Source organism: Camellia sinensis, chromosome 7, assembly GCF_055761805.1.
Source record: "Camellia sinensis isolate YWXY chromosome 7, ASM5576180v1, whole genome shotgun sequence".
Taxonomy (NCBI): domain Eukaryota; kingdom Viridiplantae; phylum Streptophyta; class Magnoliopsida; order Ericales; family Theaceae; genus Camellia; species Camellia sinensis.
Genome location: NC_138967.1, coordinates 154,432,429 through 154,453,186, shown reverse-complemented (window position 1 = coordinate 154,453,186; position 20,758 = coordinate 154,432,429). Strand labels below are relative to the sequence as shown.

The following is a 20,758-nucleotide window of genomic DNA, read 5'->3' as shown; positions in this document are numbered from 1 at the left end:
TCTATGCTTTTCACATAATGCATCACTTTCTTTCATGAGGAATCTTCTACAGACTGCGCACATTGTGTTTTCTTGTAATGGTGCTTCTTGGATAATCTTGTGTGTTTTTAAGGTACAAATCTGAAATTCCTTGCTTGCTCCACCATAATTTCTGTCGTTTTCTTCTTGTTCACTATTTTCAGTGATTGTGGTTGCTTTTAGTGAGAGGGAGTTTGGTTCATCTTTTTTAGTGTTTGTGGTTGCTTTTAGTGAGGGGGAGTTTGGTTTATCTTGACTTGGGTTGGTTTATGATCTTACTTTTGTTGTTTGAGAGTTGTTTTTCATGAGTCTTAGTTTTCATCTATTCATGTTTTCCATTTCATGTTTCAAAATAATCTTGTCCTATGTTTATTGTTTTTTCTTATACTCTTGTGGGACTAATAGTTGTTTTGGAGATTGTGGCACTAATAGCTGTTTTGCAGATCATGACCTTGATAAAGAAGTTTGTTTTTGTTGGCTGTAATGGGTTGGGGTGTTTAAGATTTTATTTGTTTGGTGTGTTTTGTCACGGCATTGCCAAATGGGGAGATTGTTAGGTTTAATTATTGGCAATCCCGTTTGACAAAAGATTTCTTTAAGAAGTTGATTTTCTTTCAAAACTAGGATTACTTTTGGTTTTCTATAAATAGCTGGTTTTCTCCCAAAACTATTTAATTCCTCCGGATCTTCTTTTTGGTTATTAAGATTTACATCTGGGAATATTTTGTGAGTTTTCTTTGATGTTTTGATTGAGTATTCAACTCATGTTTTAAAGAGTATACATCAAAGGTTTTGTTTGTTCTACAAAAGAGAAAGTTGTTCTTCGGTGGATTCTGAAGAATTCGAGCCTGAAGCTTTAGTGGATTCTAGGGTGGCTCATCGTAAAGATAATTCCGAGGTGAAGACGGGTTGGAAGAGACACATAGAGGTTGGTTCAATTAGGCGTAGATTCGCTAGGTAATTGAGAGTATACCTGTGTAATTCCTTTAAATTTTCTTAGTGGATTGTTTTGTGGCTGTTGCCCGTGGTTTTTTTAATCACAGTTGGAGGTGTCCAATTGTGGTTTTTTCCACGTTAAAATCGTTGTGTTGATTTGTCTTGATTATTTGATTGGGATTGTTATATACTGCTTAAAATTGTTACATAATCACAAATCAATATCTAGGGGATTTCTAGATTTTTCAAGTTGATTTTTTACTTATTTATTTATTTATTTATTATTTATTTATGAAAAGATGTACATAAAGGTAAGTAGAATAGTTGACTTTTTGACTATTTTAGGTAGGGATGCAACCTGGATGGGCTTAACTTGAGCCAATTTTTTTTGGGACCTGGGTAAAAATTCAAAAGTCTGAATTAAATTTGAGTAGGCTTGGGTAAAGATATCAAATAGTCCAAGCAACTCAAAACTCTATAAAAAAAAATATTAAATATACATATAATTTATTAGCCATTTGATGATGTGAAAGTAATTTATATTGTTAGATTATATTGAATTTATATTATATACATAACTAACACAACAAAAAACCTTACATTTTTCGTTTTCTCCGAAATTGTACACAGCATTGGAGCTTCACATTGCGTTTTCAATTCTTAATTCTCTCACATTATATATATTAGCGGGTGATACATACGATACGTATACAATTTAGATAACTAATAATAAAAATAAATAATAAAGAATTTATAATAAAATAAATTCTTTATTATTTACTTGAGATTTTAATCATGGAACTCATATTTCATTATTTATTGCAAATTTTATTATTCAGATTAGATTTCAAATTCAACAAAATTGATAGATTTTTTAATCCTACGATTGATAACACAAAATATACATATAATTGAGATTATATATTTTTATATCTATTGCAAAACAAAGGTGGATAAAAGTAAATTATATATCTCACTAATTTAGCTGGACAACCAATTCAGTACTAAAGTTACGAATTATTAATCCCCTCACTATTAATCATACTAAGGCTGTTAGGCCTTATTTGTTTTGGGTTATAGAGGAGAGGACTCGATTCATAGGCATTGTTTGGAAAGTTGGCTATTTTAGTTGATTATTTGACTTTTTGATTATTTTAACTTAACTAAAATAGTTGTGTTTGGAAAGTTAGTTAGTTGATTTTATTTTTATTTTTTGTAATTAATTTGATGGTTGTGAAAGAAAAATTAAAATAATTTTGGATTAAATGTGACATTTTGTTGTATTGATTATTTTAGTTTATTTTGTTTTTTAGTGAATTATTTTAGTCCAATAATCTTTCCAAACACTCTTATAGCGAGTAGGGACTACAAAAATTCATGTTTATTTGCAAAATGGAACTTGATGTTAATCGTCTCGTCAAACTAGCATGGATCTTGGAGAAGTGGATTAGCAAACGCCTCAAAGGGTTGAGTTCCAAAACTAGTAAGAAAATTAATTAAAAAAGTCTATTTTACCCCTATTGTGTGTTTGTGTGTGATTTTTTGTTTTGGTATTATGGCATATATAAATATTAAAATAAAAAATATAATTTTTAATATTAAAATATATCAAAAATATCACAAGATATTTATGGTATTCATGTAGTTAATCTCCTTATTAAAATATATTACAAACAAATATAATTTTTCTTAATCTCTTCATTAACAAGCTCCACAAGATTGTTTGGGATAAATATATTTTTTGACTTTTTTACAAAAAAAATATACAAAAAAATAAAGAGATGATATGACTAAAAAAAATAAAAAGATAAAAAATTACATTTCTATAATGTTTCTCAAATACTCTTTAACAATCTCACTCAACTTAACTCCAAAAACAAATGAGCTCATATATGCTTGCCAAAACACCCCTAAATCAACAAAATTACCTAAAATCCTTATTATTATATAGCATTAAGCATAAAGATCTTATTAGTATCAATGATGTTACATATGTCAATTAATATATTAATTAATGTATAAATTATCAATTAATATTATGATATTATTATTAACTCGATTTATTATATAAATATTTAAAATCTCTAAAACGATATCTCATTACCTATTAATATATTAATTAATACATCAACACTGCTACAGACCCCACTTGGGGTCGACCCAGTGACGTGGCGCAACGCCATTCGTCAATTTTTTTTTTTTTTTTTTTTTTTTTTTTTTTTTTTTTTTTTTTTCAGCCAATTACCCACAACTACGTGGGCTGGGGATAGCTGGGAGTCGCCCCTTACTGGGTCCCCCGCATTTTCCTTAATACATATATAATATTATTCTATTATTACATAGCATTGTTCAATGACATAATTGCCGTGGCCAACCAAAATGAAGCAGCATTCATTCCATTCGTAAATGGCGGCCCTCACACGGACCGCGTGGAGTAAATTATGACCTAGACTAGTCCCATATGAAAGAAAAATTATGACGGTGTTTGGTATGAAGTTCTAAATATAATTTTATATTTATATTTAAGTGTGGTATTTAGATATAATTTTTAAAAATTAATTTCATATTCACTTTTAAAAACATGTTTATTTGATCATTTTTCCGGATGTTTCTTCGGACGTCTAATCAGTTGATCGAAATATATTTTTTAGATATCTGTTATTTTTATATTTTAAATAAAAAAATATTTTTGGATTTTTTTTTAAATTTTTTTATGAGTTTTGAATATAATTTTGGGTTATGTGTTTGGTTATGAATTGTAAGTTTTTGAATCAAATATTATATGCCACATCAAAAAATTCAAACTCAATTCAAAACTCATAGTCAAACAAATTTTCTACACTCAAATCATAATTCTAAAACTTACAAACTCAAAATACAACTCTATTATTAAATCATAATTTTAAAATTCTACCAAGCTTTACCTATAATTATTGGTTAGTTTAAGAGCATTACGTGATGATATTTTTTATCAATCATAAATTATAATATTATTTTATATTTTTTAATCATTTAATATAAAATCGTATCTCTCATTTCATTTATCAATGACGGGAAATTGTTTAATATTTTTGGAATAATACATGTCTATATACCTTAATCAATTATTATTTAATATGCCATCATATTCTCCGATTACCTAACACAATTTCACACTTACTCACATTTTTCACCAATTATAATATTATAAAATAAAATAATACTATATATATTAATTAATGTATTAACTAATATACTAACATATAATATGACATAATTTTAAAATTTTTAAATATTTATAATTTATATAATAAATAAGATTAATAATAATAATATAACACTTATTAATACATTAATATATAAATTAATTAATACACATAAAATATCACATGTCTCTCTTACGATCAATGACAATACCGTTGCCGACCGACTAAATTATATTCTTTTACATTTTCGTCATTTCACTTCCTTCGCAGATGGCTCCCCTCAACTGTCTCCGCGTCCCTCTCTCTCTCTCTCTCTCTCTCTCTCCTCTCCCGGTGAAGGGTGAATAAACACGACTATTTCCGTGATGTGTTTCGTCAATGTAGCCTCTCCCTCTTAACTCTCTCTCCTCTCTTCTCGCTCTTCTTCAATCCTTCTTCTTCAATCATTTCTCTCTCTCTAGTCTCTTGATTTTCTTTCTCCAGTCTCTTCCTTTTCTTTCTCTCCTTCCTGTTTGATATTGGTCTCAAGACCCAATTCGTAAGTTGATCCAAACTATCATATCGTTTTGTTTATTTATTCTTTGCATTAATTGAATTTGTTTGTGATCTGGGTATTCTTCAATTAGTGTTGTTGACCTGTTTGCTTATACGGTCTTGTCTTTAATGCTGCTCAAACTTTGATTCATCCAAAGACATTTGCTTTATTTCACACAGATCTGATATGTATCAATGTCATTAAGTGTCGGATCTGATAATTGGGACTTTGATCTCCATGGTTGGGAACCATGGATTAATGTTTTTGCTTCCTGGATCTGATAATTATTTCTCAACTGTTTCAAATGACTGTTCGCTAATCTGCCTCTTGGATCAGTTAATTTTGTGTAATTAGATTAATGTTTTTGCTTCCTGGATTGGATTTTGAAAACCCAGTTCGATTTATGCTCTGATTGATTTTTTGTTGTTTGAGGTTGAAACATCTGAGTTACATGTATTTTTATTCCAGATTTGTACAAAAAAAATCTATACTAGTTGCTGTTAGGATCTAGCTTTGGAATGAATTGGAGATCTAATAGTCATGTTAAATATTTGTAATGGTGTATGATTTTGTACAAGTCTTTTTCTTTTTTCCTTTTTTGGGTTGCTTCTATTTTTATCTTTTGTGAATTGGGTTTTGTTTTATTATAGCATTTCTGCACTGATTGATACTTTGTTGTTTGTTATTGAAGCATTTGAGTAACATGTATTTATATTTATATGGAAGATTTGTACAAAAATTCTGTGCTACTTGCTGTTAGGATCTTGCTTTGGAATGAATTGGAGATCTAATAGTCATGTAAATTCGTAAGTGTAAAGATTTGTATCAGTCTTTTTTTCTGTTTTCTTGTTAGTTTCTGCTATTTGGTTCTTCAGTGAATTGGGTTTTGTTTTTCACAGCATTTTTTGGATTCCATATCATTTGATTTGTGGTTCTGATTTGAGTTGTGTAATTTGTATTGAATAGAGATTGCTCTGACATGGCTCCATATACTCCGAAGAACATCCTCATTACTGGGGCTGCCGGATTCATTGCATCTCATGTTGCTAACGGCCTGATCCGGAAATACCCCGAATACAATATTGTTGTTCTTGACAAGCTTGATTACTGTTCGAATCTTAAAAATCTAAACCCTTCTCGATCATCCCCAAATTTCAAGTTTGTTAAGGGAGACATTGGCAGTGCTGATCTTGTCAATTTCCTCCTTATCACTGAATCCATTGACACAATAATGCACTTTGCAGCCCAGACCCATGTTGATAATTCCTTTGGCAACAGCTTTGAATTTACCAAAAACAACATTTATGGTACCCATGTTCTTCTTGAGGCTTGCAAAGTCACCGGCCAGATCAGAAGGTTTATCCATGTGAGCACCGATGAGGTCTACGGAGAAACAGATGAGGATGCCGTGGTAGGAAATCACGAAGCTTCTCAACTCCTGCCTACAAACCCTTACTCAGCAACAAAAGCCGGGGCAGAAATGCTTGTTATGGCTTATGGGAGATCATATGGGTTACCTGTGATTACCACTCGAGGAAACAATGTTTATGGCCCAAATCAATTTCCCGAAAAATTAATCCCAAAGTTTATCCTCTTAGCTATGCAAGGAAAGCCTCTTCCGATTCATGGTGATGGTGCTAATGTGCGGAGCTATCTTTATTGCGAGGATGTTGCTGAGGCATTCGAAGTTATTCTTCATAAGGGTGAAGTTGGTCATGTCTACAATATTGGGACAAAGAAGGAAAGGAGAGTAACCGATGTTGCCACGGATATATGCAAGCTCTTTTCGATGGACCCAAAAACAAGCATTAAGTTTGTTGAGAACAGGCCGTTTAATGACCAGAGGTACTTTCTTGATGATCAGAAGTTGAAGGTTTTGGGGTGGTCAGAGCGGACTACGTGGGAAGAGGGTTTGAAGAAGACAATGGAATGGTATATCAATAACCCCAATTGGTGGGGCGATGTATCTGGAGCTTTGCTTCCTCATCCTAGAATGCTTATGATGCCTGGTGGAGCCGAGAGACATTTTGACGAGGCTGAAAAATGCAGCAATGGATCGTCTCATCTGTCTAGTTCTTCTAATCAGATCAAAATGGTGGTACCAGTTTCCAAAGGCAGTGGCTCTCCTCGGAAACAACCCTTTAAATTCTTGATTTATGGTAGGACCGGGTGGATTGGAGGTCTACTGGGAAAGTTATGTGAGAAACAAGGAATTTCATACGAGTATGGAAAGGGGCGTTTGGAGGATAGGTCGCAGCTCTTGGCAGATATTCAGAATGTTAAGCCGACCCATGTTTTCAACGCTGCTGGTGTGACTGGCAGACCCAATGTTGATTGGTGTGAAAGTCATAAAACAGAAACAATACGTGCCAATGTTGCTGGTACGCTAAACTTAGCAGATGTTTGCAGAGAGTATGGGCTTTTGATGATAAATTTTGCTACTGGATGTATATTTGAATACGATGCTGCTCATCCAGAAGGTTCTGGAATTGGGTACAAGGAGGAAGACACGCCCAATTTCACCGGTTCTTACTACTCAAAGACCAAGGCCATGGTAGCTTCACATTTCTAGCTTTTATTTCAATATCATTCTAAAATTGTGTTCTTTTTTTGGAAAATCAGACTCACAAATGATTATTCATAATGGTTTGTTTGATTTTGAACCAGGTTGAGGACCTCTTGAAAGAATACGACAATGTATGCACCCTCAGAGTCCGAATGCCCATATCTTCAGACCTTAACAACCCGCGTAACTTCATTACCAAAATTTCTCGTTATAATAAAGTGGTCAACATTCCAAACAGCATGACCATCTTGGATGAGCTTCTACCCATTTCGATTGAGATGGCAAAGCGGAACCTAAGGGGCATATGGAATTTCACAAACCCAGGCGTTGTGAGTCATAATGAGATTTTGGAGATGTACAAGAAATACATTGATCCCGAATTTAAGTGGGCCAATTTCACGCTCGAAGAGCAAGCAAAGGTTATTGTTGCCGCTCGAAGCAATAATGAAATGGACGCGTCAAAGTTGAAGAAGGAATTCCCCGAGTTGCTACATATCAAGGAGTCATTGATCAAGTATGTGTTTGAACCCAACAAAAAAAATTCCGCGATATAAGCATTTTAGAGCTTTAAACCACATGGCTGATATGGTTTTTGATTACCTTTACAATCTGTTTTGAGCCGCCATTTGTTCTCAGCTTTGATGCATTGTTTCTGTTATCGGTGAATTTAGATATAGCGATCAGGATTCAGGATGGCCCTTAGAAGATGTTTTTCTGTTCAATGTTTTGTGTTTTCATGAATTTAGATAGGCTCTTCATATATTTGTATCGTCTATGAGTTTGTTCGGGTGTAACTTTTAGATTCTAATATACAAATCTGTTTGTTTTTTGAACATTTGTATTTCACATTGCTTCATTTTTTTAATTAGACACTTTGCTCTTTTCTTCTGGCATTGGAGATAACTGAAAACTTGATTGAATTGATGTTTTATGTTGTGTTCATTAAAATCAAGAAAGTCATTTTTTTTTTGATAAATCGTTGAAGATTGATAAAATAGTTACCAAGTGAATAATGCTTGGCAAGATGGGGGTTAAAATTGCTTTTGAAATTGTCACAGTTGTTCAGTTGTGGGAATGTTTTTGGAATTTGAACTTGTTCTAAAGAGCAAAGAGCACAAACCTATGTTTGAGCATGTATATTGGACATCTTTTTGGAAGGAGTGATTGGGGAGGAAGTATAAAAAATAATCGAGAAAGAGAATTTTTTTTTTTAATATGTAAGTATTAATTTTTTTTATGCATCAATTTCCTATTAAAATAGTGACATAGTGGTATAAAAAAATTAAAAATTATTTAAAATAGTGGCATAGTGGTATGCATAAAAAAAATTAAAATTTATTTACATAATTCATAAATTTATATATAAACATATTGTTAGGGAAGAAAAATTTCAACTTCTTTTAGGCTAAGATCTGCAACAAGATAAAATAGCTAATAAGACAAAATATCACATCAAACACATAATCATTTCACTTTTTCTCTTACAAATATCACATTCAACTACAAAAAAATCCGATCATCTTTCTAAACACAAAAATTTTAGCCTACTTAAATAGGTAAAAACTAAAATAACTTACTAAAATAGTAACTTCCCAAACACCCAACCATAGCAATGTTTGACAATTAGTTAATATAGTTGAAAATTTTTATTAAAATAGTCAAAAAGTCATTAAAAAAAGTGAAAGATCCATTCTTATTCGTGTAATGTTAGAGATCCCAAAATTTTACTAAAAATTTTATCAAATGCCTCACATGGATGTGGGATCCAAACAATGTGAGTCCCATGTGGATCCTACACCTATATAAGACATTTGGTAGAATTTTTAATAAAATTTTTGAGACGTCTAGAGTATTTTTGTTCTTATTCTCTCTACTTTTTGAATGTTTATGTTAAAAAAGTCTTTCTCAAAAACTCTAATTTTTATCGCCTCATATTTTAGTCAAAAAAATTAAAAATCCGTTTCTCAAACCAACCCTAGAGACACTTTCACTTTAAGATACTTTTATCAAAAATGCTATAATCTCAGGAATTTTTATTTTATTTTATTTTATAAAAGTGTCTAAAATTTCACATTAATGATTAATATTCATTTAGAGTGACCCCACAACATTAATATATCATTGATCTAAAATTTATGATAATGCTTTGGCAAGCATTGCTATTTTAACTAAAAAATTAAACACACTTTTTAATAAGAATAATGTTTGGGATCCCATTTTAGGGAGACCCCACCACCCCCACACTAATGTGGATCAATGACGTGTTTGCATTATTTTTTTTATTTTCTTCCTCTTTTTTACTTAGAATCAAGAAAGTCATTTTTTTTTTTTGATAAATCGTTGAAGATTGATAAAATAGTTACCAAGTGAATAATGCTTGGCAAGATGGGGGTTAAAATTGCTTTTGAAATTGTCACAGTTGTTCAGTTGTGGGAATGTTTTTGGAATTTTGAACTTGTTCTAAAGAGCAAAGAGCACAAACCTATGGCTGAGCATGCATATTGCACATCTTTTTGGAAGGAGTGATTGGGGAGGAAGTATAAAAAATAATCGAGAAAGAGAATTTTTTTTTTAATATGTAAGTATTAATTTTTTTTATGCATCAATTTCCTCTTAAAATAGTGACATAGTGGTATAAAAAAATTAAAAATTATTTAAAATAGTGACATAGTGGTATAAAAAAATTAAAAATTATTTAAGAGGAAATTGATGCATAAAAAAAATTAAAATTTATTTACATAATTCATAAATTTATATATAAACATATTGCTAGGGGAGAAAAATTTCAACTTCTTTTAGGCTAAGATCTACAACAAGATAAAATAGGTTAAAATAGTTAATAAGACAAAATATCACATCAAACACATAATCATTTCACTTTTTCTCTTACAAATATCACATTCAACTACAAAAAAATCCAATCATCTTTCCAAACAAAAATTTTTTAGCCTACTTAAAAAAGTAAAAACTAAAATAGCTTACTAAAATAGTAACTTCTCAAGCACCCACAATGTGTACCATAGCAATGTTTGACAATTAGTTAATGGGAAATGTTTGGTAACTCTAAAAAAAGTCCCCCTAATCCCCCTAATTTCCAATTTTGGAAACTGTTTTCTTTTTTTCTTTCTTTTTTCTTTTTTTTTTTTTTTTTTTACCTGAAATGGAATTTCGGGGGATTCGGGCTCCCCCAATTCGGGGGATGAACCACGACCCTTAGTTAATATAGTTGAAATTTTTTATTAAAATAGTCAAAAAGTCATTAAAAAAGTGAAAGATCCATTCTTATTCGAGTAATGTTACAGATTCCAAAATTTTACTAAAAATTTTATCAAATGTCTCACATGGATGTGGGATGCACAGAATGTGAGTCTCATGTGGGTCCTACACCTATATAAAATATTTGGTAGAATTTTTAGTAAAATTTTTGAGATGTCTAGAGTATTTTTGTCCTTATTCTCTCTACTTTTTGATTGTTTGTCTAAAAAAGTCTTTCTAAAAAACTCTAATTTTTATCGCCTCATATTTTAGTCAAAAAAAATTAAAAATCCGTTTCTCAAACCAACCCTAGAGACACTTCCACTTTTAAGATACTTTTATCAGAAATGTTATAATCTCAGGAATTTTTATTTTATTTTATTTTATAAAAGTGTCTAAAATTTCACATTAATGGTTAATATTCATTTAGAGTGACCCCACAACATTAATATATCATTGATCTAAAATTTATGATAATGCTTTGGCAAGCATTGCTATTTTAACTAGAAAATTAAACACACTTTTTAATAAGAATAATGTTTGGGATCCCATTTTGGAGAGACCCCCATTACCCCCACACTGATGTGGATTAATGATGTGTTTGTATTATTTTTTTTATTTTCTTTCTCTTTTTTACTTGGATGAATCACAAGTGAGTGGGGGTTGTGGGGTTAATATTTTATGGGGATCTGAATCATTATTGTTTTAATAATGTGACATTCTATTAGAATATATAAAATAACTTTTTTTTTAAAAAAAATTTCTTTAATCATTAATTAATTATTTCTATTATACATTACTGAATTTTCTATATATATATATATATTTTTGATACAATAGACTTTTATAAGAAGACACTCTGCAATCCGAAGATGGGTTGAAAGTGAGACAGTTGTAGACGTGTGGAATGTAAAAAATTGCACATGCAAACGGGTATATATATAACATTTTGGGGAATGATTTGGGGAAAAGTTGGTACAAACAAACAAAGCTTGTGGATGACACCCTCTAATTTGGTATACGGCTTTGATGCAACTAATGCCGGGTAGTGCTATATTAAGCCCTAATTTGGTATGAGGTGTTTTGAAGGTTGAGGGTTAATTTAACTATAAAAAAATAAAATAAGTTAAAAAATTAATAAAATAAAATGTTATAATTAAATTATAATTATTTTTTTTTCTTTTACAAAAGTTAAAAAGTCCAACTCAAATTAACGTTTTACTCCTAGATTAAATTAGTCAAAAAATTAAAAAATTAAAAGCCAAATCATTTTTAAAACGAAGCTTTAATCAAAAAAAATTCCCCCGAATTAGGCCGAATGATATGGATGGTCTAACGTGGCTGCAACGTGGAAAATAAAATAATTATTACTATTATTATTTTATTTATTTATTTATTAAGATATTAAATCAAGTTATTGTTGATAATATATGGTTTCTTGTGAAATTTTTTTACTATTTTTTAGTAAATTTTATATCTTTAGCAGCACCTGTATTTAGTAAATTTTATAAAAAAAATTACATCGTTACTGACAGTTTGCTATTAGTATTACCACTTGATTACGATTTAACAATAAATCTTGAACATAAAAATGGTGATAACTACTCATAATTTTTTTTTTTTTTTAAAAAATTGTTGTTCTTGTCACTTCTTATATTTGTAAGATGCTTTGATTTTAGACTCACTGTACTTTCAAAATAAAAACAGAATCTAAAGATTTCGACTATTATTTGAATGTAGTCGGCGTAGGGCTCTGGCGTTGGCAAGTTTCTAGTTTACAAAGATAGCTAATCAATATTTCCTTCCTTAGATCAAGCTCAACATAGATCTGTTTCATTTCCTACCTAGACTGTGACTTTAGAAGTTGTTCCTTTGATTATGTAGGAGACCTAAGATTAATAACTTGACATATTGTAACGCCCTCAAAATTAACCCATTATATATATCATAAACATGCATTATTTAAAGAAGACAATTAATTAATTCATTCATCAGAGTATTACTAAATAAAGCATTACATGTAACATCGAATAAAATGCCCTACAGGCTTACATCTTTCCAAGCCAACACTTGGATTCAAAAATATGAGTTCTAATCTCAATACAAGAAAAGCCCTAGGCTTGAATGATTACATGTACAAATAAATATCAACTATTAACTAAAGATAGTCTTCTTCAATCCAGATGCCAAACCCTCCCAAGCTAAGTCCTTGGAGGTAGTTTATCGCCTGAACCTGAAAATGATGTTCCCATAAAGGGTGAGCCACAGCCCAGTAGAGATATACTAAACCACATATAAGCAATGAATAAAGCAATAGCATTCAACAGATGGTCAACCAAAATAATCAATTACTTCATTTTACAGACTCATGACACTATTGCCAAAGATACGTTTTACTTTCCAATTTTATTCATATGGCTCAGAACCTGGCCAAACTTACAACAGTGAATCACATATATCATATTCACATCCTTCCATTATCAACAACAAATGAGACTCAAGCTCATATCAAACACTTCATACTTCCAGATTGATACACATTTTAGTGCTGTATCAATAAAACACTTCTATATAAATAAGCACACATAAAAGTGATGCTAATGGAGTCCATCCCCTATCTCCTCCCAAACAAAATCCGGTTTAGAGGTCCATCCCCTATCTTCCCCTAAACCGTGGAGTACATCCCCTATCTCCTCCCACACAAAACAATATATGCAAATGCAATGCTCAATCAATACACGTATTTTCTGTATCAATGCAATAGTCAAAATTAATGACTTAACCAATGTGATTAGTTTCAGTTATTCCTAATCCACATGCAATGTCTACAACAATCACGACTATCCTCCACCGATAGCCCAAAACAGTTATTTCTAAACTGAAAATAACCATGTCAACAATTCAATAGACAAATGATACCAATTACCCAATTATGCCACTTAATCAATAAATTCCCCAATTCCATGAATTTTAACCCTCTTTTCCCAATTCCATGAATTACTTATACAAATTAATTCAATAATACAACTAGGGTTTTTCCCAAAATTTACCAAAGTATTCCCAACATATCAAAATACCAAAACTTAGAACAAAACCTATAAAATGGAGTAGGAAATCCCTACCTCAAAGAAAATAACCCGAATGGAGAAGATAGAGATAAATGCCCAAATTCCAATGTGCTCCAAATCACCAAATGTTCAGATTAGAATGAAGCCCAAGCCGTCCTCTATCTTTCTAATGAAGGATCTAGGGTAGAAACACACCATAAGTAGATCAAATCTAAGAGAGAAGGTGAATAGGGAGAGAGAGAAGTCGGACCTAGGGTTTGGAATCAAAAAGAATGTGAAAAAGACTGATCAAAATCCGCTGTTGCGTATATAAACTGGACAAGCTCGCTCGAGCGAAGACTTGGTCGCTCGAGCGACCAGACACAGAGATACTACGCTCGAGCCAAGGAAGCCTTGCTCGAGCCAACAAGCCAAAAGCTCGCTCGAGCGAAAGAAAGCTCGATCGTGCGAAGAACTCAAACCCTCAGGTCTGTAACCAGACACACGCTCGAGCGAAGGAACAATTGCTCGAGCGAAGAACGAACTAACTCGCTCGAGCGAATAAAAGCTCGCTCGAGCCAAGAATGCAAAGCTACAGGTCCAAACCAGAAACAAACTCTCGCTCGAGCTACCAAACCCCGGCTCGAGCGAAGAACCAAAAACAACAGCTCGCTCGAGCGACAAACTCCTCGCTCGAGCGAAGATCCAAAATACTGGACAGCAACACTTGATTTCCAAACCCAACCAACCTGAAACAAACCTGCCCAACACATCCTATAATTCCAAATGAGAAAAAAAGAGACAACAACAACCGTTATACAATGACAGAATCTACGGAACCTAAATCCGGATACAATAATCAAATGGGAGAAGACCGGGGTCGCTATACATATAGTAGTAACACGCTCTTTTCTGGAGATGATTTTTTTTTTTTTAATTTATTGAACAAAAATTTACAAGGAAAATAGTGCATCTAGAATGTTAGATTACTAGAATATTGTTTGTTCTATGAAGGCTTGAGAATCAGAATTCTTTCTTAGTTTCGAGTATACTCTCAGTAATTTGTGTCTCCTTTTTGCTCTCCCTTAAGACTTTTATATAGGCACTTGTGAACTTCAACCTAATCTATAAATATAAAATATTTTACATATTATATTTTATTGTTGATAAAAAACAAACAAAAAGTGGTCAAGTGATCACATGTTATTGAGGACAAACTTTCAAGTATACTCTCAGTAATTTGTGTCTCCTTTTTGCTCTCCCTTAAGGCCTTTATATAGGCACTTGTGAACTTCAACCTAATCTATAAATATAAAATATTTTACATATTATATTTTATTGCTGATAGAAAACAAACAAAAAGTGGTCAAGTGATCACATGCTATTGAGGACAAACTGGTGGAGTAATCACATGGTTGTGTAGTCTATTTAGCCATTGGTTATGCAAATTTGCCAATAATTTTGTTAATCCATTGCATTCTCTAGATTCCATACCCCTTCATCACCCACGACATCACTAAGGTCATAGTTCTCATCATATTCTTGAAACATTTCATCACATCCCTTTAGATCTTGCTCTATCAGATAAATATGTTCATGAATCTACTTGTTCCAATTAATCATATATTGATTCATAAGGCAATACTTGAACAAATATTTTTTCTATCAAGAATGGTGTTATTGCAAATATGGTCCTTTCATAATGAACTAATTTAAACCCAATCTGAACTAATTTTGTAGTTTTGTGAGATATTATGAAAAAACCCTCTTACCATTACTTCTATTGGATCAATCATAAAAGGTTCTTCCCAATTTTTAACCCAATTGCATTTGTAGGGGATCACGTCATTCTTGTCTTTTACTTTTATCAGATAATGAGTAGCATTTACACGTCTACCCTTTACCTCTTTTTGTGTAGTTGTAAATGTAATGGGTACCATACTTGGATATTCTTTATAGATTTCATAAATTTTCTTAAACATGAGTTATTGGAATTTGGTAAGTTGAAAGAACATGGTACTCTGTGGGTGAGATGGAACGTCAAATGTATTGACTGTTCCTAATTTCCACATTTAAACCAGAGAATCTTTTGGGTTGATGATCTTGTCTGGATCGAATGAAACCTTTAACATTATATAATTGTGCAAGGTTATTCGTTCATTAAAGTAGCACCACTGAGTTCACATATGTGTCACTTGTTTCATACCATTTGAGAAATAATTTAACAAAATTACATTCTCTTATTTTATTTTGGATATCATAAGAGAGTTGAAGAAACAAACATAATACTTTTAATCGTAAAAAGGTTTTGCCAACTAAATAGGCGGTCCTAATGAGCTCGTTCATGGAACGACTCTTCCCTGCTACTTGCATTTTTCTGATATTTTCAGCGTTGTCTTGTATTACCAAGTCCAACACTTCTTGAGTATCTACCAAGAGTGTTTCCTTTTCTGACAGTATGAGTCTTGTGGATGTGGAAGCCATTTACCAGTTCTTGAGTTAGAGTATCTGCTAAACTATCTATACTACCATTAATATGTTCTATATCAAAGGTAAATTGTTTTAACCAGAATTGACATCGTAAAAGCCTTCCTTCATGTTAGAAAAATTCTTATTTACAAAGCCTTTGCAATAAGTTCCTATTAAAAATGATTTTGGAACAAAAAATATTAAAAAAATTTCTATTCATTTTATTATGACTAATAATTCTCTTTCCATTGTGGGATAATTACATTCAACTTGATTAAAACTTCCATTATAATACCTACATAATTTATTATTATTTTTTTTATTTCTAAAATTGCGCTCTAGTGACTGTTACTTGCATCGATTTCTAGAACTAGCTCGTCAGTTTTATTAGGAAGAGTTAAGGTAGGTAAATCTTTATATTTTTCTTTTAAGAATTTTAGTAATATGGAGTTGGCTGAGTTCCAAGTCTAACTCTCATCCTTTTTTTCATTTCCTTTGTAATGATTTTCTTACTTTAAGTAAATCTTTTATAAAATCTGAGGCATAAGTAAAACATCCTAAAAAATTTTCTAATTGCTTTCTATTCGTTATTTTATGTGAAAATTTATTAATTTTTTCAAGAACATGATTTTGCATTTTTATTGACCCTACATGATTTCAAGTCCTAAAAATTCTATTTCCTTTTACGCATACACACATTTCTTTTCACCCAAAACTATTCCATGTTCCTCACATTTCTCTGATATTATTTCGATGTCCATTCTATGTTGTTCTATAGATCTATAGAAAATTAAAATGTAACGCCCCCAAAATAATTACCATAATTCAACTCCGAGCACCATCACAAAGTGGTATAGATACAATAAGAAGCTTCTATTTATCAGAGTTAATATATAAAAGGTGACACATGTTATATACATCCATAAATCGTTCATCTTGAATCTACAGTATGTGTTACAAGACGTAAATAAAGAATGAAAGCTAAACAATATTCATATGTCCTAATGACTCACATTTTTCCAAGACTGTGGTTGGTTACAACAAAATGAGTCATAAGCTCAGTACAAATAAAGCTCTAGGCTTGTACAAAAGGTAAATACAAAATAAACAAAAGTGAGCTTTCAGCTCTACAATCCTCCCAAGCTAAATCCTTGGCGGAGGCATATCATCAAAACCTAAAAATAGTTTTTCTTAAATAGGGTGAGCCAAAACCCAATAGAAATAATCTATAGCACAATATATGAATCTTAACAAAGATATAAGTATAATGTGCATATACAATGTCTGCGATAAGATCATTCATAATTTACAAGATCATAGTATGTTAAGTTTTATATCTCATTTCATTCAATCACCCAATACTGAGAATACAACTTATCGGGTCTCAAATCAATATAATTGTCATACGAACACATTCATTTGCCATTTTACGAAAATTTCGTCCGCGGGATCGGCACCCATGTATACAAGTGGTTTTCAGGACTTTTACTCTAGACACACAGGCCAACTTAATTCCATGGAGTCCATTCCCTTTCTCCTCCCAAACATAGAGTACATCCCATTTTTTCTCCCAAATATCATACATATACAATGTATTAAAATACAGTCATGTTCAATGATAACCAATAAGAGATTAATTTCAATTCACGTAATTCTCATGCAATTTCTACAACAATCATAGTTATCCTCCACTGTAGCCCAAAACAGATATACAATCTTCATGATAGATAAATTATCTAAATTTTCATAGTTGAGAGATAATACACATCCAACTCCACCATTGATATCAACATTCGTCTAATTTCAGATTTCCAATGCCAATTTCATTATTTATACAAAATAATTATTTTAAACATTTTAGGGCAAAACTCTATTCTTTCCCAAAACTAACATATGTGTCAAAATCAACAAATTCAACATAATACATCCTCATATCTATACCCACAGCCATTTTCAATTCATTCATTTGAAAACCCCTCTTTCGATTTTAAACTAAAACCCTAGGTTTGTCTAAAATCCTCTAAATCTCAACATTTTTTTACACAACAACAAATAACTAAGTTAAAAATCATAGGAGCATGTAAAAAGTCCATACCTCGAGCTTAGAACACCAAGGAAGAAGTGGAGGCACTTCGAAGACGTTAAAATCAAGATCTATTCAGATCAAAACGGAGCTCTTGAGATGCTCTACTTTTTCCCCCAAGACACTAAGGTAAGGAAACCAACAGATCTAGGTGAAAATATAGAGAGAGAGTTGGTTTTAAAGAGAGAGAGTCCCGATCTAGGGTTTAGAGTGAAAAAGTGATGTAGAAAGGTGCTGTTGCGAACTGATATACGTACAGTCCGCTCGAGCGTAAGAGTTGACACTCGAGCGTCAGATACAATAAGTTGTTTTACTTGAGCGCAAGAAACGACGCTTGAGCACAGAATGCACACTCCTAGTAGTTTTACAGACAACAGACCAACACTCGAGTGCAAAAAAGGCCGCTCAAGCGTAGAATACATTATCCCAATAGTTTGCAGACCTGCAAAGGTACTGAGAGTTTGTAAAGCCCGCTCGAGCGCAAGAAGTGCCGCTCGAGCAGTGGAGCAAAAATCTGGGCAACAAAAGTTTGGAAACTAACCAACCAACCTGTTCCAAACGCAACTACAACAACCAAATAGCCAAACTCAAGTAAGAATAAGGAGAGAAAGACATGGACAACGTTCATAAACTATAAAACCTGAGTCCAGAAAATCAAATGGGTCGGGTCAAACTAGGATCGCTATATAAAATATCATCTATATATACATAACAAATGTTATTTAGTTTTTTTTAAAGATAGTATCCATTCTTTTTTGAAATATTTAAGATGTATTTTTTAATCCAAATGGCATTACAAGCCATTTATAATGTCCCTGTGGTACACTAAGACTGTTAGTGGTATATTTTCTTTATCCATTTTGATTTATCAGTATCCTCTTTTACAATCCATTTTGGAGAATCAAAAGGCATCCTATATTCTATTAAAAATGACTTGCTTATTTGGAATATAATAACCATCTATTTTGATAATATCGTATAATTTTTTGTAATTTATTACCATTTTAGCTTTTTCTTTTTTAATTTCAACATGATTCCTAACCATAAAAGCTGGACTACTATGTGGATTGCTACTATCTCTAATTAGTCCTTTTCGTTTGAGATCTTCTATCTCTTTTTTGAAATCATCTATATCATTATAAGTATATAACATTTGTTTTACTCTAATAATTTTGTTAGGGCTGATTAGGTCTAATTTAGTTATACTTTTATCTTTGTGTCAAAATTTTAAGGGATCATCTCTGTATAAATTTTTACATCTTTCGTGTCGTTCTTTTTAAATTTTTTCTTGAATACTAATTCCGTTGAGAAAATATCATTTTACCCTCCAAACTTTCACGCATTTTTCAATTTGACCCCCAGACTTCAATTAATATTTATTTTACACCCAAATTTTTAAAATTTTGATCAATTTGGACCTAGTCGCCACATTCCGTCTACAATTGGATGGAATGTGCTGACGTGGCACTAAAGTTCATTTCAAATTTCATTTTATCCCCCAAACTATACCTTAAAAATCAATTTGCCCCCCACATCAACACATTCCGTCTAATTGTAGACGGAATGTGATTGTAGCGGCCAAATTGATCAAAAATTTTGAAAATTTAGGTGTAAAATTGATATTAATCGAAGTTTGGAGGTCAAATTGAAAAATGCATAAAAATTTGAGAGGCGAAAATGATGTTTTCTCAATTTCTTTAATACTTAGTGCAGTTTCGCACTTAGTTGGAGAGATTACCTCCTAACTACATTTGCTGTGGACGAAGTCAATACTATGATGTGTTGCTGCCGTTTTTAGATTTAAGACTTCAACTAATTTATTGTTATTTATAAAGATAACTGAGTGTAATGTTTGAGCACAACAGCTATATAATTGTTAAAAGTTATTTCCTGTGATTACATCATGTGATGGTTGATCGGTGGCCCAAAGTTTAGGAATGATAAAGTTGATGGAATTAATTTGTATAACTAAGTTTTCTATGTCATTATGGATCATTGTACTATTATTAGCTATTCAAATAATTAATGATGGATTTTACTTTTTTCACATATACTCAGAAAAGAGTTTCATTTTCTCAAAGCATACTGAGCACCCGTTGTCTAAGTAAGTACATAATTCGTAATTATTAAATCCCTCTATGCATATTTTTATGGGTATATATGCTATTAACATTAGTATATGTTAATGACATTTTATTTTCTTTACACTTTTTACTGTATATTTTTATAAATGTGTCATATTCCTTTTGTGCCTCTTCTCCATCTTCTGTTGTCCAAGTCATAAGATTTTCCTTATCTTCATATACTTGTACATTTGTAGTTTTATATCCTATTATTCTTTTACTAATTGAACTCTTACCGGATTGTATACTAGAATTATCTATAGAATATCTTCCTAATGACATACTTACATTATCCATTTCATCATTATTTTTTAAGGTGCTAGGAGTTTTTATTTTAATATTCTCGATATTATCACTTTTTAATATATATATTTTCTCTTTGTAATATTTTTAGGATTGTTAAAATTCTCTATCAATCAATTATCTAGTTTAATCTCATTAAGATTCATTCTTTTAGGAATAATTCTATCTATTGGTATTCTATTAGTTGGTTCAAATTTATCTGTTTTTGTAATTTTATGTTGCATTTTAGGATTTATGG

At 31.5% G+C, this 20,758-nt stretch overlaps 1 protein-coding gene across 2 annotated transcripts; it reads left to right on the top strand.

The window, feature by feature from the left end:
- Window positions 1–4,322: 4,322 nt before the first annotated feature.
- LOC114305915 (trifunctional UDP-glucose 4,6-dehydratase/UDP-4-keto-6-deoxy-D-glucose 3,5-epimerase/UDP-4-keto-L-rhamnose-reductase RHM1) lies at window positions 4,323–8,073 on the top strand. 2 transcript variants are annotated; one of them, XM_028251051.2, is made up of 3 exons: window positions 4,323–4,677; window positions 5,641–7,228; window positions 7,342–8,073. In XM_028251051.2, the coding sequence occupies exons 2-3, from the start codon at window positions 5,654–5,656 to the stop codon at window positions 7,792–7,794; spliced, it is 2,028 nt and encodes a 675-aa protein (XP_028106852.1). In that variant the 5' UTR covers window positions 4,323–4,677; window positions 5,641–5,653; the 3' UTR covers window positions 7,795–8,073. The 2 variants fall into 2 exon arrangements, with proteins under 2 accessions (XP_028106852.1, XP_082735739.1); XM_082879613.1 differs by having other exon boundaries at window positions 4,323–5,480.
- Window positions 8,074–20,758: the final 12,685 nt, after the last annotated feature.

What these genes read in the sequence shown, in the direction of transcription:
- LOC114305915 (XM_082879613.1), top strand. Translation starts at nt 5,449, where the DNA reads ATGAATTGGAGATCTAATAGTCATGTAAATTC. An exon ending in TCTAATAGTCATGTAAATTC is followed by an intron (nt 5,481 to 5,640) that starts GTAAGTGTAAAG and finishes TGTATTGAATAG; the next exon opens with AGATTGCTCTGACATGGCTC. An exon ending in ACTCAAAGACCAAGGCCATG is followed by an intron (nt 7,229 to 7,341) that starts GTAGCTTCACAT and finishes ATTTTGAACCAG; the next exon opens with GTTGAGGACCTCTTGAAAGA.